Source organism: Gadus chalcogrammus, chromosome 23 (assembly GCF_026213295.1).
Source record: "Gadus chalcogrammus isolate NIFS_2021 chromosome 23, NIFS_Gcha_1.0, whole genome shotgun sequence".
Lineage (NCBI taxonomy): Eukaryota > Metazoa > Chordata > Actinopteri > Gadiformes > Gadidae > Gadus > Gadus chalcogrammus.
In genome coordinates this window covers 7,657,506-7,679,201 of record NC_079434.1, presented here as the reverse complement: position 1 = coordinate 7,679,201, position 21,696 = coordinate 7,657,506, and the positions used below count along the sequence as shown (strand labels likewise).

Sequence of the window (21,696 nt, the reverse complement as noted above, 5' to 3'; positions counted from 1 at the left end):
TCAGGACAACTGAATGTTAAGGATAAACTTACACGTACAGTATTGCAGAACACGTGACCCTTAATTTCACCATATCGCAGACAAGGTGCACGAGTGATTCAGAGAACGTCATTAAACCTGACCTGACGGCCTTTGCTGTCAGCCGTTACGTATATATTAAACCTGGGGAATCACTCTCATCCCAAAGCCCACCACATGAACGGCTTCCGAAAAAAAAAGAAGTGTTGTTTCGGATGACGTGACACCAGACAACATCGGCGTTGAGGCAGACGCGCCATGCGCAGAGCGGCGGCGAGCAGGCCTATAATAAACGGTCGGAAAGGTGACGCCGTTACGAGAAAGAGAAGCGAAAGAGTTGCGTACCTCGCGTATACGCACGGAGCAGGAAAGAGAAGAGAACATGCAACAGGGATTATACGACATACAGTAGTAGATTATATAGTATTTCACACATAGAGCAGCAGCGACAGACGTCAAGCAGAAGAGAGAAAGAGAGAGAGAGAGGAGTTTAAGAGTCGGATATAGCGCGGGAGAAGGTTAATACGTTGTACAGCTGAGGCGGGGTTAGCATGCTTTAGACGGTTTACAGCCATAGGAACACACACCACGTTATCACAGGATAAAGGCCATAGCGACATTAGCTCTAAGCTACAAGCGACAAGCTATTGATAGGACGTTGAGGTGAGTACAAGAAGCTACATAGACAGTGTTTATATATTGTAGACGTATAGATATAGAGAGATATATTTTTATATATATATATATAAAGGAGGTGTCAGAGCACAAAAGCTGGAAAGGCAAGGCATCGCATGCACGTGCAAAGGAAGCGACTTTAGCAGCAGCAGCAGTCAGAAAAACAGGATCCTCTGACACTCAAACGAGACCGATGTTGTCTGGTTCACGACTCCAACAAATGTTTCAGAAAATCAAATCATGTAGATATAGCCAACGCATATTAAGGCCATTTCGGAAAACAGGTTTTACAAGTTATAATTCTAGGTTAAACTTTGCGGTGGTGGAAAAAAAACCATTGGAACAATGTGGCCAAACTACAAAGCCATAAAGAACAACAAAAGCATGTGTTTTTTCAATCAATCCCCAAAATGGTCATGTCTAAATACCCATAGGAGCACATTCAGAGCACGGATTTGCGCTTACATAATTTCGTATTTTTCTGTTAAATCCAAACATCCACCTTTGAACAACCATTAGACGTCGCACATTAGCAGGTTGTGTTTTGTTTTACATTTAAAGTGCACAACCTCTCAGCAGAAAACAGACAATACTGGCAAGTAATACTAAGGCAACAACAATTACAAATACACTAAGGTTCACATTGGCACACACTTTCAAATCATCACATGTGCACAAAAAGAACACACACAGGGCTCCGGATTGGCTTTGCATATTCACTTGCAATCCAGTCTCCAGTGTCTTTAAGAGCCTGTGAGCTTTTTTCCAGGTGAATTCATTTTCTCTTATTTTTAAGTTTTTTAAGAAGTCCCTGAAACACAATATCATAGCCACACGTGTCTGGAGACAGGGACACACAAGGCGTATTTCGTTTTTTAAAACAGGATGAAAATACAGGTAATCTATATATTATTGAGAAAATATGAATTACTATGCCTCACAAATAGTCTCTGCTTATACATCTTATATACACCTATGTATACACAAAGATATGTTATTAGGACATCTTAAAATTCTATTTACAATCTATGGTTCCAAGTGATTGTACACTGACTGTCCGGTGGGGCAAATTGTGCTTTTCTAACTTGTGTCTAAATGAGGATGCTGCCACAAAGCCGTCTCTGTCCTTACCAAGAGACCCATCATCTGACAGCTGAAGGGCTGCTGTCTCGTCCTTCTACTGTATGCTTGAATGCACCGTTTCTGTTGGTATATCCGGGTATATATATCTGGTAGCAGTACGCCGCTGTATTATATATGAGTATTGCTATTGTCTGAACGCAGAAACAAAATGGATATCTGTGACGTTAGTAGATGTTTCTATAGAGCTTTGGGTTTTAGTGCAAGTGATGTCAGGTATACAGTAGATGCATGGTACACACACCCCATCCCCGTTATTGAGATAATGAATCTTTCCATAAGTGCTTAGTTTTACATCCCCTGCCCTCAACAGGGGCAGGTGATTTTTCCCATGTAGCCAGACCTCCAAGCTTGCTGAGAGCCTGTGGAACCTCTAGTCTTAAACCTATGAATAATAAGACCTCATCAATCCTGAGGCAGGCATCTGATTGGTTGAAACACCAGTCTGTCGGAAAGGCAAACTCTACAGAATCTGAATGGGTAGGAGTATGACGAGTAAGGGGACTCAACCCCTTTTAATGGTTTGCTATGTTCCATTTCTCTCTTGAGTTTGCTTGGCAGTCTGGCTATCGGAAAGCATAACCTTTCTATCTTGTTCTATGTATTTCCTGATGATTATACAGTTTGAATGACATCAAAGTCATAGTTACACACCTAACATGAGAACTATTTGACAAGCAAAGCTAAATGCACAACTATGTTTGGACGAGTTTGATATGCGCTTTAGCCGTTAACCTGGAATAAAGTAGGTTCAAATCAATGTCATACTTCGTAATATACATATTTATAACATCTAGTTAAAAATATCGAGGCTGTCACAAGCCATGAAATCCTATCTCGGAAACAAAGTTGAGAAAGAGAGGAATTTGGTCAAATGAATGAGCACTGCAATACTAAAGTCACCATCCGAAATATGCATGCGATTCTGTCAGTCGACAGTTTGCTGATTCACACAAACAGACATGCCTGCTTATAGAGTTTAGACTAAAGACACAGAAAAACACTGATTGGTACCTTGTTTTTGTGTATTCCCTGTTCCTCTCCATCACAATTAGGCACTTTTCTCATCATCTCCCTTCCCGCCCATTTGTCGGGCGGAACTCCTCTAAATGGAAACTGTCTAACTGTCCTTTCGAAACAACAGTTCACTCTTCATGAGAACCAAACTTTACCTTGAAACCCGAAAGGTTTTTAAAAAAGCGTTTTTGACACCGATTCAAAGGCAGTAGACTGAGCTGAGGTACGCTGAAGTGCTTTTCTCTTTTCCAAACGATTAAATAAGAGACAACAAAACAACAAACACGTTTTGGCACCGAACGACGTCTGGCGGCCAACGGCAGGGATTAAAAAAAAACGTAATCCCTTCCTCGTCCACCTATTGCACAAGCGTTTCATATCACCAGTAAGTACATAGAAACTCACGCCACGTACACTACGCTACACTAGTAAAGGCAGACAGAAGCATTGTATACAGGGGTTAAGACCAAGGTGACCTGGGTCAAAAACGACAATATGCAATTTATGTATGTTTATATATATATATATATATATATATATATATATATATATATGTTTTTCTCTTAAATATACTTTTTAAATATGGGACTTTTGAGGAAAAATATATAATAATTTAAATAGATTACCAGTACATTCACAACAAATATTTCATCCGTCAAGAAGTGTGTGCGGGGGAGGAGGGGCGGTGACGATGGGGAGGGCGGTTTTATAGGTCGTGGCCGAGTCGTTCGATCTCCTCGATGAGGAAGTCGATGTCCTCGAAAGTGGCGGCGGGGTTGGAGATGACCATCCTGAAGAAGTTCACCTTGTCTCCCTGGGGCTGGTAGCTCACCATGGTGGTGCCGTACTCCATCATCCTGGCCTTTATCACCGGCGCCACCTGCCCAACACAGCAGACACCAGGGGTTTAGTCTTTAGGATTAAATGTAAGGCGTGGCTGGAATCATGAAGCAGAATTGTACTTTGTGGGAAATGTTTTGCTTCATATTACGGGTATAGTCTATAAAGCATGCATAAAAAAAGACGTTCGTTTTGACTTATTTTTCATCAATATATTTTTGGTGCCAAGATGCATTTCATTTGTATGCTATGCCAAATACAACTTCAAACTAAACCCCCAAAAATATTTAAAAAAAAGCCTTGCCAAGGAAGAGTCATCTCGCCATCTAGTTAAGCTCATGACGCAAACTGTGTATATTCAAATAAATATCTGCATATACACTGATGCTATAACTTCTAATGTGAACTGATGCTAACGTGTTTGATACCGAATATCTGATACTAGTGTGTCTTATTTTATGCTGATGCTGCCATTTCTTGTCTGATGTAAGCATATCTGATGTTAGCATATTTGGCACTATCATATCTGATACCAGTGTGTCTAAATCTGGATCTACGGCGAGCATGTCTAATGTTTTGAAAGGTCATACTGAAGTGACTCATATTGATTGAACTCAGTATTTAAATCTCACGGTTTTGATACTTCCTTGCGCTTTGTTTGGTTTTCTGTTATTTTTCCGACTCAGTGACTGCAAGCAATTTTTTCCCTTCTCTTTTTTCCCTTCTTAGTTTGAAGGCTGATTACACAAAATAAATATCCAATCCTTCCCAACCATGAAAGACAGCTCCCACTCGGCAGCTTGACAACTGAACCTAATGACAAGCGGCTAGTCGTGGCATTGACTGACAGTGATGGGAGGAGGTACCGCTGGGGTAAGCAGTCATTTAGTTCCTCCTTCTTACTCTGATGACTGCAGGGATTCTGTCTTCCTGCCAGTGAAGGGCAGAGTCAATGATATATTTTCTAGCTAGCAGACAAAGATAGCCCCTCTTGCTAACGCCGGGGTACAGAATATGGAGGTACGGGGATGGCTTGATGAAAGCTTTTAGCAGCAGCAATAAAACAAGACATTGGTGATCCCTTTTCAAAGGTCATGAGGCAATGCCATTTCATAAAATATATCTGAGAGTACCAAAAAATGAAAGTCTTCATTTAACTATGTTTAAACTATGGTTCTTTAGATTTATATTGAAAAAAAGTTTAGCCAAATTTTTTTTGACTGCATATTCAGAGGGTAAATTTACACCAGATGTTTGCTTATGCTACGATTTCGATTTAGAATTTATACCAGCTGCGACTCATATTTTGGAGCTCCGTGAAAATCTGGTAGGAATAGGGAACCATGAAACCATTCCTCAAGCAAAAGTTTTCTGGGGGCAGAACCCAAGATTACAATTGTACAACATGGCAACCAATTCAGCGGATGCGGGATCTGCAGTGTGCAGATCCAAAGAGGCTTTCAATGAATACAGAGACAGGTCATTAAGGAGCAGGTAGTGGTTAGACAGTAGAGACAAGACATTGAGAAGCAGGTAATGTTTAGACAGTGCAGAGACAGGACTTAAAGAAGCAGGCAGGGGTTAGGCAGTACAGAGACCGCTTATTACTGTCCAGTATGGTTGGACAGTATGGAGACCGCTCAGTGAGGATCAGGCAGGGGTTAGACAGTACGGAGACAGTTCATGAAGGAACTGGTAGGGGTTTGGTTTTTCAGCTTTTTTTGACTGCAGACATTGGTGATTGAACCCATTATATAATATACCGTATATAAACCTCATAGAGGGCCATCATTCTATCATAAAATCAGGACCTATAACATATCATACTGTATACCAACTCATAGAGGGCCATTATCCAATCATATAAATTCAGAGGCAGCAGGCAAGGACACTGCAATTACTCCCTCTCCCATTATGTTTTAAATGCAACCAGTCCCCCTAAGCTTGCTGCAGGTGACCACCAGCTGTACTTGGCAAGGCAGTCCTTTCTGTGAAATAACAGAACCAGCAGCTGCCGAATCCCCTCCGCCCCCCGTATCCCCTCCTTTGACATGAGCTTTGCGTTTCTTTCTCTATTAACCCCTCTATTAATTCTTTGTACATTTGGTCTTTGAACAGGAGCCATTTTGGAGGGAAAATGGGAGCTGTTGGTTTTTCCAATTTGGTCCCCCAATCTGTGGCTTATAACGACCATGGTCGGCCGGTCGAAGCGGCATGCGCGTTGACAGTTCCCTTTCGACAGGAAGCGTTGGAACACACAAAAAGGGGTTTCCATGGTGGCGCCAGACAGAGACGCCTGATCTATTGATGATTAAGAACTGTTGGACTCGGACAGAAGGCCTAAGAGACATGCAAGAGGAGCGGAGAAGTTGTATCATTTTTCAGGCTTTTCTCCTTTGCTTTTTGAGCTTTGGCAATGTAAATGTACATTTTTCCATGCCAATAAAGCCATTTCATAAGAGAGTGAGAGAGATAAAGAGAGATTTAACGTTAAGGGGAGCAGATATGACCAGACACAGAGCTAGACTGGGATATAACTTTGAGCCAGAGATAGAGAAATAGACTCAGGGAGAGAGAGAGTGACAGACTAGAGAGAGAGGGTGCTTTATATGTCTGGCACGCTTACCATCTATTTGACCTAATAGTCAATTATTACTCCTGCTGCTGTTGTCTTCTGATGGGCTGTCAGCATGTCAGCCTCCCACCCCTATGATCCACAAGATGTACCCCTCCATCTTCCATCTCTACCCCCAATGCTCAAGCACCAACCCCCAAGCATTCAACTCACACTCTATGGGCCTAATTCCCCGATAGCGGCCATTTTGGTTTCAAACCCTTGATGGGATGATTGTTCTGAATTAATTTGCGTGTGAAGGCTTCTGCAAGATAAATAAGGCCCACACAAACCCAGCCCATGATCTATAGATCAGGCTACAATATGCTCATTGCGTATTGTTAGATAATAAATTGAAGACGAAGCAGAAACGGATGTTCGAAAATGGGCAACCAATTTGAGCTCTGGATATATATCGATATGTCATTGGTTGGAATCAGATGATGATGCGGCTGTCGCCATGGTGGCGGCCAATCAGGGCTCACCTTGTGTAGCCTCTTGTTCTTCTCCTCCTTGTCCACTATGTGGCGCATGCCCGGGGGCAGGTACCAGAAACACACGTTGGTGTGCTGGGGCTGGGAACACAGACACACACACACACAATCAATATCTACACTAGCAGGTGCCAACCACCTGCTATGGTTAGCATTCTAGAACATACAGGCCAGCCGGTTGGCTTTTTCACATTAAACTATTTTAAAAACAATTCACAAGCATGAGCCGGAGAAGGAAGGCAAATCATCCGTAAGCTGCGGGTGGCTAGCCAAGCATGCTAGCTCCCTTTGTGCATACAGCTGGCTTGGTTTCAGGTCACTAGCGTATGACCCCATTGAGAGCTATAAGGGAACCAGAGCCAGTCCACACACCTGGGCCAGAGCCCCACAGCCCTGCCTCTTCCTCCCTAACCCTGTCAGCCCCTCTGGGGAACCAGCCCCCTCCAGCTATTACTGGGGACCCCACGCTTTCAAAATTAGCCATTGGTGTCCATGCGTTTTACAATGATGTGGTTTTTTGGCCGCTGACAGAAGCCTTGTTTCCTTGTGTTTCTGTCTCAGTGTGTGTTTTGTGTTTTTGGGGTTTGGACAGGGGACATACTCCAGAAATGGCTGCATTCATATGTATATGAGCAATTATGGGATATTATGCTCCTCATTAACTATAATGGCAGCCCATTAGGGCAGTTGCCAGAGGTAAAGAGGCCATTCAGCCAACACAAAGGACTAGCTCTCCGCTTGTCAATCAAGTCAACCTCAAATAATGCTAAACCCTCTCACTGGTAAGATGCTAATTAGATAACATGCTCTGAATGGGTGTAACCAGTACCCGACACCACTCATGTTATTGGTTACGTTGTGTCTTCTGTTGGCATATGAATCTGTACGAACCTTCCCGTCAAAGACCATCTCGTATCCTTCTCGATCCTTGATCTTGTTGTACAGGTACTCCGACAGCTCCAGGCACTTGTCTATCTGAGACTCGAACCCGATAGTGCCCTGGAGATACAGAGGGTTTGAGTACAGGTAAACTACAGACACCGGGCTTTGAACCCATAACCTTTCTACTGCGAGTCAAACAACCTAATCACTTGATTATCCTGCACGGTAAAATATACAAATACAGTGGAATCTATTTGTCTCTTTCCGTCCATCCATCCATCAATCCCTCCGTTATCATTTGCTTCTACACTGTGGTTGGTTGGATTGTAAGGGTACCTTGGCCCTCCACATGAGCCATAGTTTGAAGATGTCAACGTGGCGGCCACACTGCAGTGCCTTGTCCCCGGTGTCATAGGAAAGGTCGTAGTGCTTGTCCTGCTGGAACAGGTAGCAGGCGTGCATCTGGTTGCAGTTTTGCATCAGACCCTGCAAGGAGAGAATCAGAACGGTCCAATCACTGACTGAAATCTCGAAGATTTCTGTGCTGTTGGCCAAAGTTTAAAGCAAAAGTTGGGATAACCACGTTAAGGATGGTGTGTGTGTGTGTGTGTGTGTGTGTGTGTGTGTGTGTGTGTGTGTGTGTGTGTGTGTGTGTGTGTGTGTGTGTGTGTGTGTGTGTGTGTGTGTGTGTGTGTGTGTGTGTGTGTGTGTGTGTGTGTGGCCCACCTCTTCTCTGACCAGGAGAGCGGAACACTGCAGGGGGACCGACATCATCTTGTGGGGGTTCCAGGTCACTGAGTTGGCCCTGTGTAGAGAAACCATTATGACCAGGATCACCACAAAGTTAAAGAAATCCAATTCCATCCAATTCGAAAATGACAAAGTAAAAATAAAAAATATATATATAAAACTAAAACAAAGTTGAAAGTACAACTAAAAGTTTAAAACAACAAGGTTTAAAACAGCCCCGTTTAAAACAACAAGGCTTTAAACAGCAGCAACATCTTTAGGAACAGCAACACTTGCCTGTCGACTCCATCCAGCTTCCACCTATGTCGTCGTGACATCAGCAGGCTTCCTCCCCAGGCGCCCTATCAGGAGAGAGGAACCAGGGTCGAATGACGGGTTCACAAGAAATCAAAGCAAAGAGCATTGTAATGTTGTATTCAATACGGCTAATAAAATTGGGACACAGTCTTCGCAACCAATCCTAGTTGGGGAGGTCATGGTGCTCTCAAACAATGCCCGTAGCCAGCTAATTGGTCATCCATTTAAGCTAAAAAATAAATGTAAACTAAACGCAACTGAATAAAAAGCCAGCAGTGGAGAAAGATTCTCTAAGAATAGTGTATACTTAATTCGGTTTGGACTTATTCATTTGTTTCCACCGTGGAGCGGGCAGAAGCACAACCCCCATCACCTTTCTCAAACCCTGGATACAGCCCAGTCTCAAACCAACTCCTCCACCAAACTGGATTTGAAAGACAATCTCTGACACCCATGGGGATCTCTTTACCACTGTGCCACAAAAGCTCCAACTTAACCAAGATAAAGAACACAGAACCGATGAATGTATGAATAGAAAACAAAAAAGCTTGAAATATTTCCCAACCATCTAACTACATGGCGTAAATCATTGAATTGAACTTAGGAACCATCAGGACTAAACACCGGGACCGAACCAAGCCTCCCTCTCCCATCCTGTTACGCGTCTTCATTACTGGCTGAGGAATGAGCGCAGGGTCTGCTGATAGAGCTGTCGGCCTGCCAGGCCTTCACCACCGTCATTAACAGATAGACTTCTCCCACGGAAAAGGGGAGAGAGAGGGCAGCCATGACGGATCTGTCGGCTGGGAAAACCATGATTTACGACCCCAGCTACTGTTGCTCTAATCTCCAGTGTTAAAAAGGAAACCGTTGGCTCCGGTGTGAGCAAGCTAATAGCACAGTAAATAGCAGACAGATATATTAGGTTTATGGAACTAGCTGGTGGACATGTCTGTCTGAATGCCTCTGTGAGCAGCTCAGAGCCGTAAGGATTATTCACCACTCTGCGAATATGATGCAAATATGTTTTAGGCTCTTTGCAGTAGAGTCCTATGAAGCTTAAAATGGACACTTACAGGCTAAGGACCCTAAAAAGTTCCAATTCCCTAAGTAGCATGCACCCACACATTTTGTACCTGCATTCATCCCAAACACATAAGTGCCCACAAATTACCCTAAAACACTCTAAAGGAGACTACACGCTTTGCACTCTTACAAGCTAAGTTCCCAACAGGCTGATGGCCCCTTACATGTTGAGAAACGTCAAACACTAGGTGCTAAATCGTGCCCTAACATTCACCTAACACATTAAGTACCTTATTGTTTGGCCTCACACGCTAAGTACCCTACATCGTAACATGAAACATAGCTGAATTGCGCCTCACTCACCATGAGACTCACATTCACCTGCATCCAGATGTTGTACTGTAAAAATACAATCTGACTCACTTCCATCCAGACACACTATTACACTACTATAAAAATCATGTCCACGTCCATCCAGACACACTATGACACTACTGTCAGACTCACGTCCATCCAGACACACTATGACACTACTGTCAGACTCACGTCCATCCAGACATACTATTAGACTACTGTCAGACTCACGTCCATCCAGACATACTATTAGACTACTGTCAGACTCACGTCCACGTGCATCTAGCAGAGGTGGAAAAATAACTGAACAAAGCTACTTCAGTAAAAGTACAAAATACTCTTTTCAAAACTTGCTCAGATTACTAGTTGCTAGTTACTTTTTTACTGGTCATATTTAATGCCTTACCAATCATACGTTTCAACCCAAAATCTCTAAACAGGGTTAAAATTGACTCAATATATTTACTTGAGTAAATACATTGCCTGCCATTCAGACATACTATTACACTACTGTCAGACTCACGTCCACGTGAAACCAGACGTTGTACTTCTTGCAGATGTCCGAGACGGCGATGAGAGGGTCGAAAGCTCCGTACACTGTAGTACCAGCGGTCGCACTCACGAAGAATGGCACAAAGCCCTGCACACACACACACAAAGATATGTATGCATATTATATACAAAAATATATGAATGTATCCGTATTTATTTGAAGCACAGTTTCATCGCTGGCAGATATAATTTGTACAAGGACTTCTATTGTTATCATGATGCCTTTAACTTCCCAACAAATCACGTCAGCTCCCACTGCATCGTTGCCATGGTTTAGGTCCATTAAGCAACCCTGTGTTAAGGAAGCTTATGGACACCATCTTGGTTCTAAACACGAGCTGGGAGGTGGAACTGAATGGGGAATTCCTCATTCAGTTCCACCTCCCAGCTAGCGAGATGGAACCAAAGGGCCGCTATGTGAGTAAGGGCCATAGAGCAAGGTTATGGAGCTCACCTTCTGTTTAGCCTCCAGGATTTTCCTCTCCAGGTCTGCTGGGATCATCTTACCACTGCATCAAGACAAAAACAACATAGGGGGCTCGGAAGGGGCCAGTCATTTAGATGTACGTCATTGTATCCAAAGCAGGTATGGCTCAGGCTGCATCTCGCATGTAGGCATGTCATCCCAGGACCTTTCATCTGTAGGTCAAAAACCTGAGTCCCTTTACTGCTCCCCAATTGATGCGTGTGTGTTTGTCAATGATGTGTGTAATGGGTTAGGGTTAGGGTTAGGGTTTATTGTGTGAATGTAAGAATGTCCTATCATGTAATTGTTTATGTGAGTTGGTTGTTTGAGATTGATATTGCAGAAATATGTGTGTGTTTATGTTTTTAATATGAATTGTGTAAATGTGTGTGTTGCTACATTTTCATTAATGAAAACATATCAACAAACGTTGTATGTGGGGTGGGTTGTATTTTGTGAATGTGTGTGTTTATTGTTGTATTGTGTGAATCTGGGTGTTTATTGTACTGAGTTGCATTGTGTGTGTTTATTGTGGTGTGCGTTGACTTGTGTGAATGTGTGTGTTTATTGTATGGTCTTGTGTTGTGTGAATATGTGTTTATTTTGTACTGGGTTGTGTTGTGTGACTGTATTGAGTGTGTTGTGTTGTGTGACTGTATTGAGTGTGTTGTGTTGTGTGACTGTATTGAGTGTGTTGTGATGGCTGAGGAGGACTCACGTCTGGTCAGCCTTAACGCAGATGACGCTCTCTGTTCCAATGCCAAGAGCTGCTGCTCCTTTCTTAATGGAGAAATGACTCTGAGAGAGAGACATAGAGAATAACAGGCCGAGAGAGAGAGAGAGAGAGAGAGAGAGAGAGAGAGAGAGAGAGAGAGAGAGAGAGAGAGAGAGAGAGAGAGAGAGAGAGAGAGAGAGAGAGAGAGAGAGAGAGAGAGAGAGAGAGAGAGAGAGAGAGAGTCAGGGCAAGAGAAAGACAACACGAGAGGGAAAAACAATATCAGACATAACATAACATCCCAGACAGACAAAGAAGCAGAGAGGAGGGAAGTCAAGGGAGTGAGGGAGGGCAGACAAAAGTCCAAACTAATTGAGGACTTGTCTTGAGTTCATGTCAGAAAGACAGAATAGAAACGGATTATAAATTATACATACATTAAAGGCACCCAGTGCAACTTTCGAGGCTTAAAAATAAACATTCAATTTCTAGTCTTTTTTACACGTAGTAAGTTTCAATAACTCCATACCATTACATACCGACATTTAAGCAGCAAAGATGAGACGTCGGTTGTGTGGTGAGAACTGATACAAAATCGATAACAACAACAATGCCGCCATTTTCTTTATTTTTTGTAACCTACAATAAATAAAGCAGGCTTCCAGTCAATGGAAAAATGGCTTCTCCCCACCGGCGATTGTTGTTGTTTACGATTTTTTATCAGTTCTCACCACACAACGACGTCTCATCTTTGCTCCTTGAATGTCGATATGTAATGGTATGGAGTTATTTAAACTTACTACGTGTAAAAAAGACTAGAAATTGAATGTTTATTTTTCATTGAATGTTTACATAAAGTTGCACTGGGTGCCTTTAAAACACGGTAAATACTTAAAAATGTAAATTGTTAAGGTCAAAATGCGCCTACATGTTCAGACGTGAAGGCCGCCAGGCGAGGGACGGATGACATTCCTTTCTCCTTCACTTCAGGGAACATCTTGAAGCGCGCCAGCAGCATGGCGTACATGTTGGAAATGGCGCCACCTAGAGGACAGATGGGGTAGTACTGCTCAGCACATTTATTCATCGTCGTTATTCAACCGTCAGAGACGACCGGCAAATCACCTCACGGTTAACAGCGTTACATCGATTGGCTGAGATACAGGGGGTCATGGTGACAAGACGATTGATTAAAATAAAATAATTGGTATAGATATAGATGTGACGAGACTTGAATAGATGTGGCCCAAAATAAATAAATTCAGATGTCATTAGACCTAGACCTCAGGCGACAGCATACCGAATCACTGTTGAAGCTATTTATCACAAAGACAATTCAACTGCGAGACATTTTAATCATTGCAAGATTGTGATATAAGATAGATACACAATTTAAAAAAACGAGGTGTGTTAATTCAACACGAAGAACGGGTTTTCTGTTGCGGTTTGCCTCATAAAACTGGGAAATGACACGAGCACAAACCGTTCAGTTTTTATGTTTGGTGTGTGTATTTGGTTGTGTGTGTGTGTGTGTGTGTGTGTGTGTGTGTGTGTGTGTGTGTGTGTGTGTGTGTATGTGTATGTGTGTGTGTGTGTGTGTGTGTGTGTGTGTGTGTGTGTGTGTGTGGGTGTGTGTGTGGGTGTGTGCATATGTGTGTGTGTGTGTGTGTGTGTGTGTGTGTGTGTGTGTGTGTGTGTGTGTGTGTGTGTGTGTGTGTGTGTGTGTGTGTGTGTGTGTGTGTGTGTGTGTGTGTGTGTGTGTGTGTGCGTGCGTGTGTGTGTGTTTGTGCGTGCGTGTCTACATACCGGGGGAAAAAATGCCGTCCCCGCTACCTTCCTGCCAGCCAATGATCTCCCTCATCTTCTTCAGCGTGACGTACTCGAGCAGCACGAACACGGGTGCCACCTCGTAGGTGAACCTGCGGCGTGACGTCATGGGGGACGGGATTATATAAACATGGAAGCAGCCGCCCACGCGCCAAAAACACCAAGGACTTGCGAGGCTTCGTCCATATGGACGATAATTGATTGTATAAAGGATATTGGGGTTGGTATTTTAGAATAGGTTAACAAAAACAAAAACAAAAAAATGTTTTTGGCCACACAATGAAGGCCCGCGGTAATTCGACTGATTTTTGTAACACATTCTCACATTCAACAGCACAATCACAAATGATAAGCTTTTAAAGGGATGCTAAGGCCTTTGTGTGCTAAATCTGCACGAATAGGCTATGCTATATATAGGCCAACATGGCAAAATGCTTTAAAACCATTCTTACCAATTATTAATTATTGTATAAGCAGCTACCTTAAAAATGAAAAATATTTGTATGCAGCCTATAATTATATAGGCCTAGTAGCCAAATTATCATTATAATGCACTAGGCCTATTTCATTTAAGCCTATTGTGTTATTTATATTGGATCGAAGCCTTTCACCGTCAACTATCATGTAACATGGAGGCATATTTTCAGTATTTCAGAGGTAAGTTATATAAATGCAAAAAATGCTCCTGCGAAGCCGTCTGCTAAAAAAAACATTTTTCCGCTTCCAGGGCTGTAAAGCAAAACGTGTATCACGTTAAACATAACACTAGAATTAGATTCAGATCAGTCTCAACTCTGAATTCAATTTAAGAGCTAATTTTCTCTTCTTTGATCACCATGGGGATTTGATTCGGGGGGGTGGGGGGGGCGTCTCCTCATTTAATTTATGTCTCGCTTCTTTAATTCTCTCTCTGACAGAAGAGCATCGTTATCTGTCCCCAACAGACGCACAGATAATAATAATGAATAGCACACTCGGATGGACCGGCAATGGAGTTAATTGTCACCGACCGTCGTCGTCATCATCCTCATCATCATCACCACCATCAACGTCATATTTTATGTGGTGACGGGCGGACTCACATGTTAGTGTTGGCGGTGGAGGTGAGCCAGTCCGCGGCCAGGCCCACCATGTCCAGCCCGGTGGACAGCTGGTTGAAGTAGCGCGGGTGGGCTGCGATAAAGAACACAAAAACCACCGCGTTTCACCACTGGCGATTATGTTAGGCCTATCTCTCTTTTCAGGAGAGATTGTCTGTAGGCCTACTATCTCGGCTAATTGCGGCGGATTCATTTTGAACTGCAGATGAAACCTTAGGAAATGTCAAATCGGCTTACAATTATTCACCCGATTCTATAGGCCTACAAAGTAAATTTTATTTGGTTAATTTAGGTATGTAGCCTATTATTTTATCTTTATTTTATTTTTTTACTGTGGGTCTTTTCTTCTAAGGCAAGAAGGAATAATAGGGCTTCACCAATCTTCTGTAATTGTCTGCCATTATTGGCCATTATCTGTCATCATCCTCCGGGTCCTGCTTTAGTCTGTCCTCACAGTAAGATGCAGGCCGTTCTGCATCAATAAAGATAACGATAGGCCATTAATGGAAAACAAATGTGGGCTGTCTAAATGTCCCCCTTATATTCTACATACATGTATATATATATATATATATATATATATATATATATATATATATATATATATATATATATATATATATATATATACCATCTTAATAGACAAACCCACACGTCCTGCTCAATGTATCTAGATCAAAATGTTTTGAGTTCTGGGCCCAAAACCTTCCTTGAACACTCACAGTTCCATAAAGGCCTGTTGACAGCAGATCATAATCTCATCATGAAATTGAATAGGGAATAAGGCCGACCTCACCTTAATAAAATAAAGCAAATTTATCGTCGTTTATTCGTGCATTTCTGTCTTGTACGGACCTCTGAAAGAGCCAAACTAGGCCCCACCTGTCTTAATGGCGTACTTCAGGGTGGCCCGGCAGCTGACCAGGATGTCGTCCAGGGACTCGGGCTCGTCCTGCAGCTCCCAGTTGTTCCTCTGCATCAGCTCGTTGGGGTAGTGGAAGTCGATCACCTTGGTTTCCCGGTCGAAGGACTCCACGATGTAAGCCAGTAAGATATCCACCACCTCCTGCAGGAAGCTCATGGTTTTAGCGTCCCCGTCCGAGGCGGGCAGGAGGTCTGGAGAGAAAAGGAACAGATGTGAAGACGCGTTCAGGTTTCAACGTTCCTCCATTCTATATTTTTCGTATAAATGTGGAGCTTATGGACGATTTTATTATTTGACGTCTGGATTTAAAAAATACATTATAACGTTAACGTTCATAAAATAAAATAATGTGTCTGAAACAGCCGTTTTCATTCTTAAAACGATTATACAACCAACAGCAAAAAACAGCGATAGCGTGATTTTAATTCATAATTTATTTAAAATGTGATATGATTGACAAGCAGTCCCGCACTGCAAGGCCCGCCCTATCCATGGGTTTGGTGAAGGTGACCCCTAAACAGGCAGAAACCAAGACACACACACACACACACACACACACACACACACACACACACACACACACACACACACACACACACACACACACACACACACACACACACACACACACACACACACACACACACACACACACACGCACACACACACACACGCAAACACACGCACGCCAACACAGTTGCTTTAACCACAGTGATCGCGAGGACAGCTAAATTCTTCCCGATGACCCCCCGGCTTGCCCGGGGTCCCCCTCCGCCTGGCAGGACCTGGTACCTGTGGAGTAGAGGTCGGAGAAGCGGACCGAGGCCTTCGGGCAGTTGCAGGGCTTGTTGCAGTCGCACGGCGCCGCCGGGGTCTCCTGCGGCTTGGTGGGCAACTCGGAGGACGTTTTCTCCATCTCGGCCACGTTCAGCAGGGCTTTGGATCAATTCGATGAAATACAATATTTATATGGGTGATAATGGACTTCAGAGAGCCGCAACGCTTGATGAAGCGTTATGCAATGATAATAAAACCATATATCATATGGCCTGAAATTAATAATCGGTGTATTTTATGGGTACCATGACAGACATTTTGGGGGGGGATGAACATACCACATAATTTCGAGCCGAGACCTCCGGATAATTTCTGTGCAGCCGCTTGGCACCAAGCCCTGGCTGTGGAGAGAGAATTAATTCATAAAGAGGATCCTCAACGTCCATCTCACACACGATTATTTCTGGTGTGTAGGACTCGTTTCGTTTGTGTCAAATAATCGGAGGCTACAAGGCCCGCCTGTGTCTTGTTTTTGTGACAATGGAAATGAACATCAAATAGAGCCTACAGGCGGGCTGAACCTCTGCAGCCAAACGGAGACGCATTTAACCAAACGGCGCTGGTTCGATTCCAAAAGGGGAAATAAAGCAAAACCACTCACGCGTGCTGGGGCTTTGACTCCCGGCAGTGTTCGGCGGTACGTTATCCCCACCGAGGGACCAAAAACCTTGAGAAGCCATCGTTACAGCCAGATGTGGAGGGTTTCAGGAGGAAGGGAGACCAACAGAGTCCATCCAGACGCGCGGAGAGAGAGAAGGAATAAAGCCAGCGTCGACGAGGTAGACGGGGGAGCTGTCCTGCGCTGCGGTGCTGAAGCTGGATCTACGCGGGGCTGGATCGACCCGGAGCTGGATCTACCCGGAGCTATCAGCCTTTACTCCCCCAAATCCAAGCGGGTATGGTTGACACGAAATAAACCCTGCTGGAAAAAAAAGACCTGAACCGAAACGCAGTGTGCGCACTGTCTGTTCCCCCGCTCGTCTCGATGTGTCCTTCCGTGATTCTGCCGTCCACAGGTAGAGCACCACACACACACACGCACGCACGCACACACACGCACACCACCCGGATTATGCAGGAACCCGCAGTGTCTCCTCAACCGAAGAGCGCAATACGCGCTTCAACGCAAAGCGCAGGCGATCCTTTCTGACCTCATGGAAATGTTGTGGAGAGAAAGAGAGAGAGAGAGAGAGAGAGAGAGAGAGAGAGAGAGAGAGAGAGAGAGAGAGAGAGAGAGAGAGAGAGAGAGAGAGAGAGAGAGAGAGAGAGGGGGGGACAAAGAGACAGAGAGGGACAGAGATGTCTGCGGTGCCAGGTCGCGGTTCCTCTTTATAACAAACCCCCTGAGATTATTTTTTTAGTCGCTATTGTTGCTCATTATTTGATCGGTCCTGTAATCCAATTTCCCAGACAGATATCGAATCGCAAGGAGGGTTTTAAAGTGGTTTACGCAGACTGGCAACCTCCAGAACACATTTGAAATATCAACCAACCAACGGAACCATTTCTAATTGAAGTCTAATCTCCTTTCCGTGCGTTAACCCAATTTCGCGTCACAACCACACAGGTCATGACGACAAACTCGCCCCCCGCGTCGTGACTTCATTCCGCCAACAGTTCCCCCCCCCCCCCCCCGCCCCTCCCCAACCCCCTCATCTCCCACTCCTCGCTCCCAATCTGCCTGAAACAAACTCCCCCCGCCTCATCAAGACAGGAGCGACCCTTTAGTTTCATCTGCTTTTTCAATGTCCCCTTCTATTGTTTCCGTCGGCTCTGGTGGTTCGCCTGCAGGGCGGATAAATGAGCGCACAGGTCTGCCCCCTCTCTCTCTCTCTCTCTCTCTCTCTCTCTCTCTCTCTCTCTCTCTCTCTCTCTCTCTCTCTCTCTCTCTCTCTCTCTCTCTCTCTCCTGCACGCACCACTGCACATCAATTTCGTCCTGAGAGAGAGAGGAGAGATGGAGGGTCCCTCTTTGGCACCACCGGAACCCAAACAGAGAAAAGAAGGTTTACAGCTTGTCATTTCGTTTTACAATATAGGTGCTCTTACCACATACCACATATATATAGTCATTTTTACGGCGCAGATCGAGGCCTCAGTGCGCATTGGCGGTCGCCGAAGCGAAATCAGCCATGCACCCGAATGCGCAAAGCTACCGGGTGGCGTTGCGCATTCGGGTGCATGGCTGCGCACTTCGGTCAGCGTGTCCTCATGAGCATTTAACAACCCCTCGGGTTTCTTCTGCCCTCTGAATGCCAGAAAAGGTTAGCCGTGAGATGATGAGAACTCCAAAAGCTAAAGCTATAATCCGATATGGAGCATGTATAAAGGCGCTTTAAACCATCCCCTTCTATACTTATCGTAATGGCGCACGCACATGCGCTCATGCACGTCATCACAGTGATTATCACGCGCGAAGAAAAATTCACGTCGAGCATCTGCAGAAGCGAGGATAATGGGTTCATCAGCACGTGACAGACGCATGTTTTAAGGTGATCCTAGACACTCTATATCTTTCTGAACAACTTGTAGGCCTATGAATTAGAGTGTCTTGAGTAGCAATACTACATTGAATAAATCAAAGTACAAGTATTTCAAATGACCAAAAACATGTATTGAAATTGCAGCAACCCAAACCCTGTACATTTCTACAAGACACATTTACACATGAACAATCCGAAAGCAGCAAGAAAATGGATTATTGCCAATGACAAACGACAATCTACTTGTCCTTGTTGTACTTACACATGTTCTATACAGTTATTACAAATGATAATCTAAGTAATAATAATCGTCTATATATAAGTTAAATGTAAAAACAAAGCTGTCAAAGTGAAATGTCCCAGATCTTTGAACTCGCTATGCGGTACCTGATATTCATTTATGTTCGTCTATATCACCTTATATTTAATTACAAAGAAATAACAGCAACAAAAGTGTAAAGGAATAACAGTTGTTATTTACAATCAAATCGCCCCAAATCCTTTTCAAGCCTTGAAAAACAAACTATGTACTGTCGTGCTCTACAAGTTAACTCTGCTGTACATCTAAAGCACCCCAAAAGCTAAAACTATGTCACTGTTGTGCCAGATGATAAACAACCTGAAAATATGCGTGAAAAATTACAAACAGGAAGTTGAAAATTAGCTGACCTGGCTTATTTCCTGGGAAACAGGAAGCGGCACAAAGTCTGAGCGGGGCGAGGGCAACATTCAGATTAACATTGTTATATTGTTTTGGTTTCCAGCTTCATTCAGATACACAAAAAGATCAATTTCCAAAACCCAGGTATTCTGAAAAAATACCCAATTTTTACAACCAGAAATTTCACCTCTCCAACCTAGGTATTGTAATGGAAATGTCCATAAGACATGGCGGTCTCAAGAAACTAAGACACTGTGACCTCTCAGTTATTATCTATAGTAACCATTTCACTGTATGTGCCGCACTTATTGCCCTTGGCTGACTCGCAGCTATACCACGGGCTGCGTCCTGAGATGCCGAAAGGAGTAGTGGCATCCCTGTCTGCAGCTGCGCCTCAAGGACGCCTCCCTGCGTCAACACCGGAGAGGGCCCACTGTTCGGGGCTCACCGCAGCGCCTCCACCTTTGTGTGCTTGTTTCGTTGAGTGGCCTCTCTGCAGATTTGTAACTTCTTTACAATAAACTCTTTACATTTATTATGTCATCAATACAGTATCGAAGATTTTCCACCACAGTATCCAGGATACATACATGGAGTCAGTGACATAAACTGATATTTTAGGCTGGAGCCATCCATACCTAGCATATGGATCAGCACCTACAGTCCTGCCATGGTATTCATAAAGCTAAAGTCTCGACGTGCGCGCGACGCGGGCACACAGACGTCCCCCGGGGCTCAGTGGTGCTTGATGAGCCGCTGTCTCTGCGAGGTCTTCCTCAGCAGGTGTCTGAAGTCAAAGGGGTTGCCCCCGGCGCTGCTCTCCATGGAGGGCATCCTGCTCACGGAGCCCCTGGCGAAAGGAAACACAGGACGGTGATGGGGACGCTCCAGGCCAATCAGACACCAGATTTAGATAGACCGTCGAAAAGATGCAGATTCACTCTTTGAAAACCTCGGGGAGGGCGTGATAGCCAAAGTCCGATGAAAATCTAAATGTTTAAGGTACTAGTTCGAAGATTTTGCCACGATAAGAAACTAGCAATGACTAATTACCAAATTGCGTACACATGACTACTTTTTTCACTACACAAAGTACGGCTGAGATTCACACGTTTGCAGACAAAATACGTCTTTGTTTGCTAGCAGGCATGGGAAGGTCTGCTTTATAAACTGCTAGGTTCTGAAATCCGAATTTCAGAACCTACCCCTTGAGCAAGGCTGGGATTCAGACGTTTGCCAACGACATACCTCTTGTCCCTTCCGTTCTCCGTGGGAGGTTCTGGTTCTGAGTCGGCCCGTTCGCGGGCCCGCCTCTGGTCCAGTTCGGCTCCCTGCTCCATGGAGACACTCCTCTCCAACGCCGCCTTCCGCTTGATGGACTGTTTCCTCTCCATGGAGCGCCTCCGCTCCAGCCCGCCGGCGCTGCTGCTGCTGCTGCTGCTGCTGCCCTCCTCCTGGGCCTGGCTGCTGAGGAGGCAGGGGGAGGACAGGCTGGTGGTCAGGCCCTGGTGGTACGGCTCATCCTCATTCAGCAGCTTCTCTGGCCTAGAGGAGCCGAGTAGAGAGAGACACACACACACACACACACACACACACACACACACACACACACACACACACACACACACACACACACACACACACACACACACGCTGGTCAGGAAATGAAACAACTGGACTTCCTGCTTGTTGGTGCTCAATTCCTTGATTATCCTCTTTTTGTATTTTCGTTTTCTTCTTATTTAGTTAATGGGTCCTTATCCCTAACTGTTAAAGCTAAGTTTTGAGTCTCGAGAAAATAAAATGTGTTATTATTATTATAAGTTGGTTGTCAGACAGGCCAAATTGGAGCGCATGAATCAACATTTAATGAGAGCAACAAAATCAATGCCCCACTGGGAGGTCTTTTATTTTGGAGTTCCAGCCTGCTTGGCAAACTCCATCGTTACAAATCAATGGCTGGAAGCTGGTGTGGCACCAGGGATACAGACGTACATACTAACAGCCCAACTAGCAGACAGACA

General features: G+C 44.3%; 2 protein-coding genes across 2 annotated transcripts in view; both read right to left on the bottom strand.

The window, feature by feature from the left end:
- Positions 1-3,556: 3,556 nt before the first annotated feature.
- gad2 (glutamate decarboxylase 2) lies at positions 3,557-17,493 on the bottom strand. The gene is made up of 16 exons (XM_056584248.1): positions 17,131-17,493; positions 16,808-16,870; positions 16,485-16,628; positions 15,650-15,883; positions 14,750-14,840; positions 13,647-13,759; positions 12,769-12,884; positions 11,844-11,923; positions 11,114-11,168; positions 10,631-10,747; positions 8,707-8,771; positions 8,407-8,485; positions 8,017-8,166; positions 7,690-7,797; positions 6,790-6,879; positions 3,557-3,730 (listed from the first exon to the last, which is right to left on the bottom strand). The coding sequence occupies exons 1-16, from the start codon at positions 17,207-17,209 to the stop codon at positions 3,557-3,559; spliced, it is 1,758 nt and encodes a 585-aa protein (XP_056440223.1). The 5' UTR covers positions 17,210-17,493.
- A 2,914-nt stretch (positions 17,494-20,407) lies between these two features.
- myo3a (myosin IIIA) overlaps positions 20,408-21,696 on the bottom strand; it is a 38,643-nt gene continuing 37,354 nt past the window's right edge. The window contains exons 30-31 of the mRNA XM_056584793.1: positions 20,921-21,217; positions 20,408-20,522 (exon numbers count right to left, since the gene is read on the bottom strand). Coding sequence (XP_056440768.1) covers positions 20,408-20,522; positions 20,921-21,217 — 412 coding nt within the window. The remainder of the gene's footprint in view (positions 20,523-20,920; positions 21,218-21,696) is intronic.

What these genes read in the sequence shown, in the direction of transcription:
- gad2 (XM_056584248.1), bottom strand. Translation starts at nt 17,209, where the DNA reads ATGGCTTCTCAAGGTTTTTGGTCCCTCGGTGGGGATAACGTACCGCCG. An exon ending in TGCGTTAAGGCTGACCAGAC is followed by an intron (nt 11,169 to 11,843) that starts GTGAGTCCTCCT and finishes GTCTTGATGCAG; the next exon opens with TGGTAAGATGATCCCAGCAG. An exon ending in TCCTGGAGGCTAAACAGAAG is followed by an intron (nt 10,748 to 11,113) that starts GTGAGCTCCATA and finishes GTGTGTGTGCAG; the next exon opens with GGCTTTGTGCCATTCTTCGT.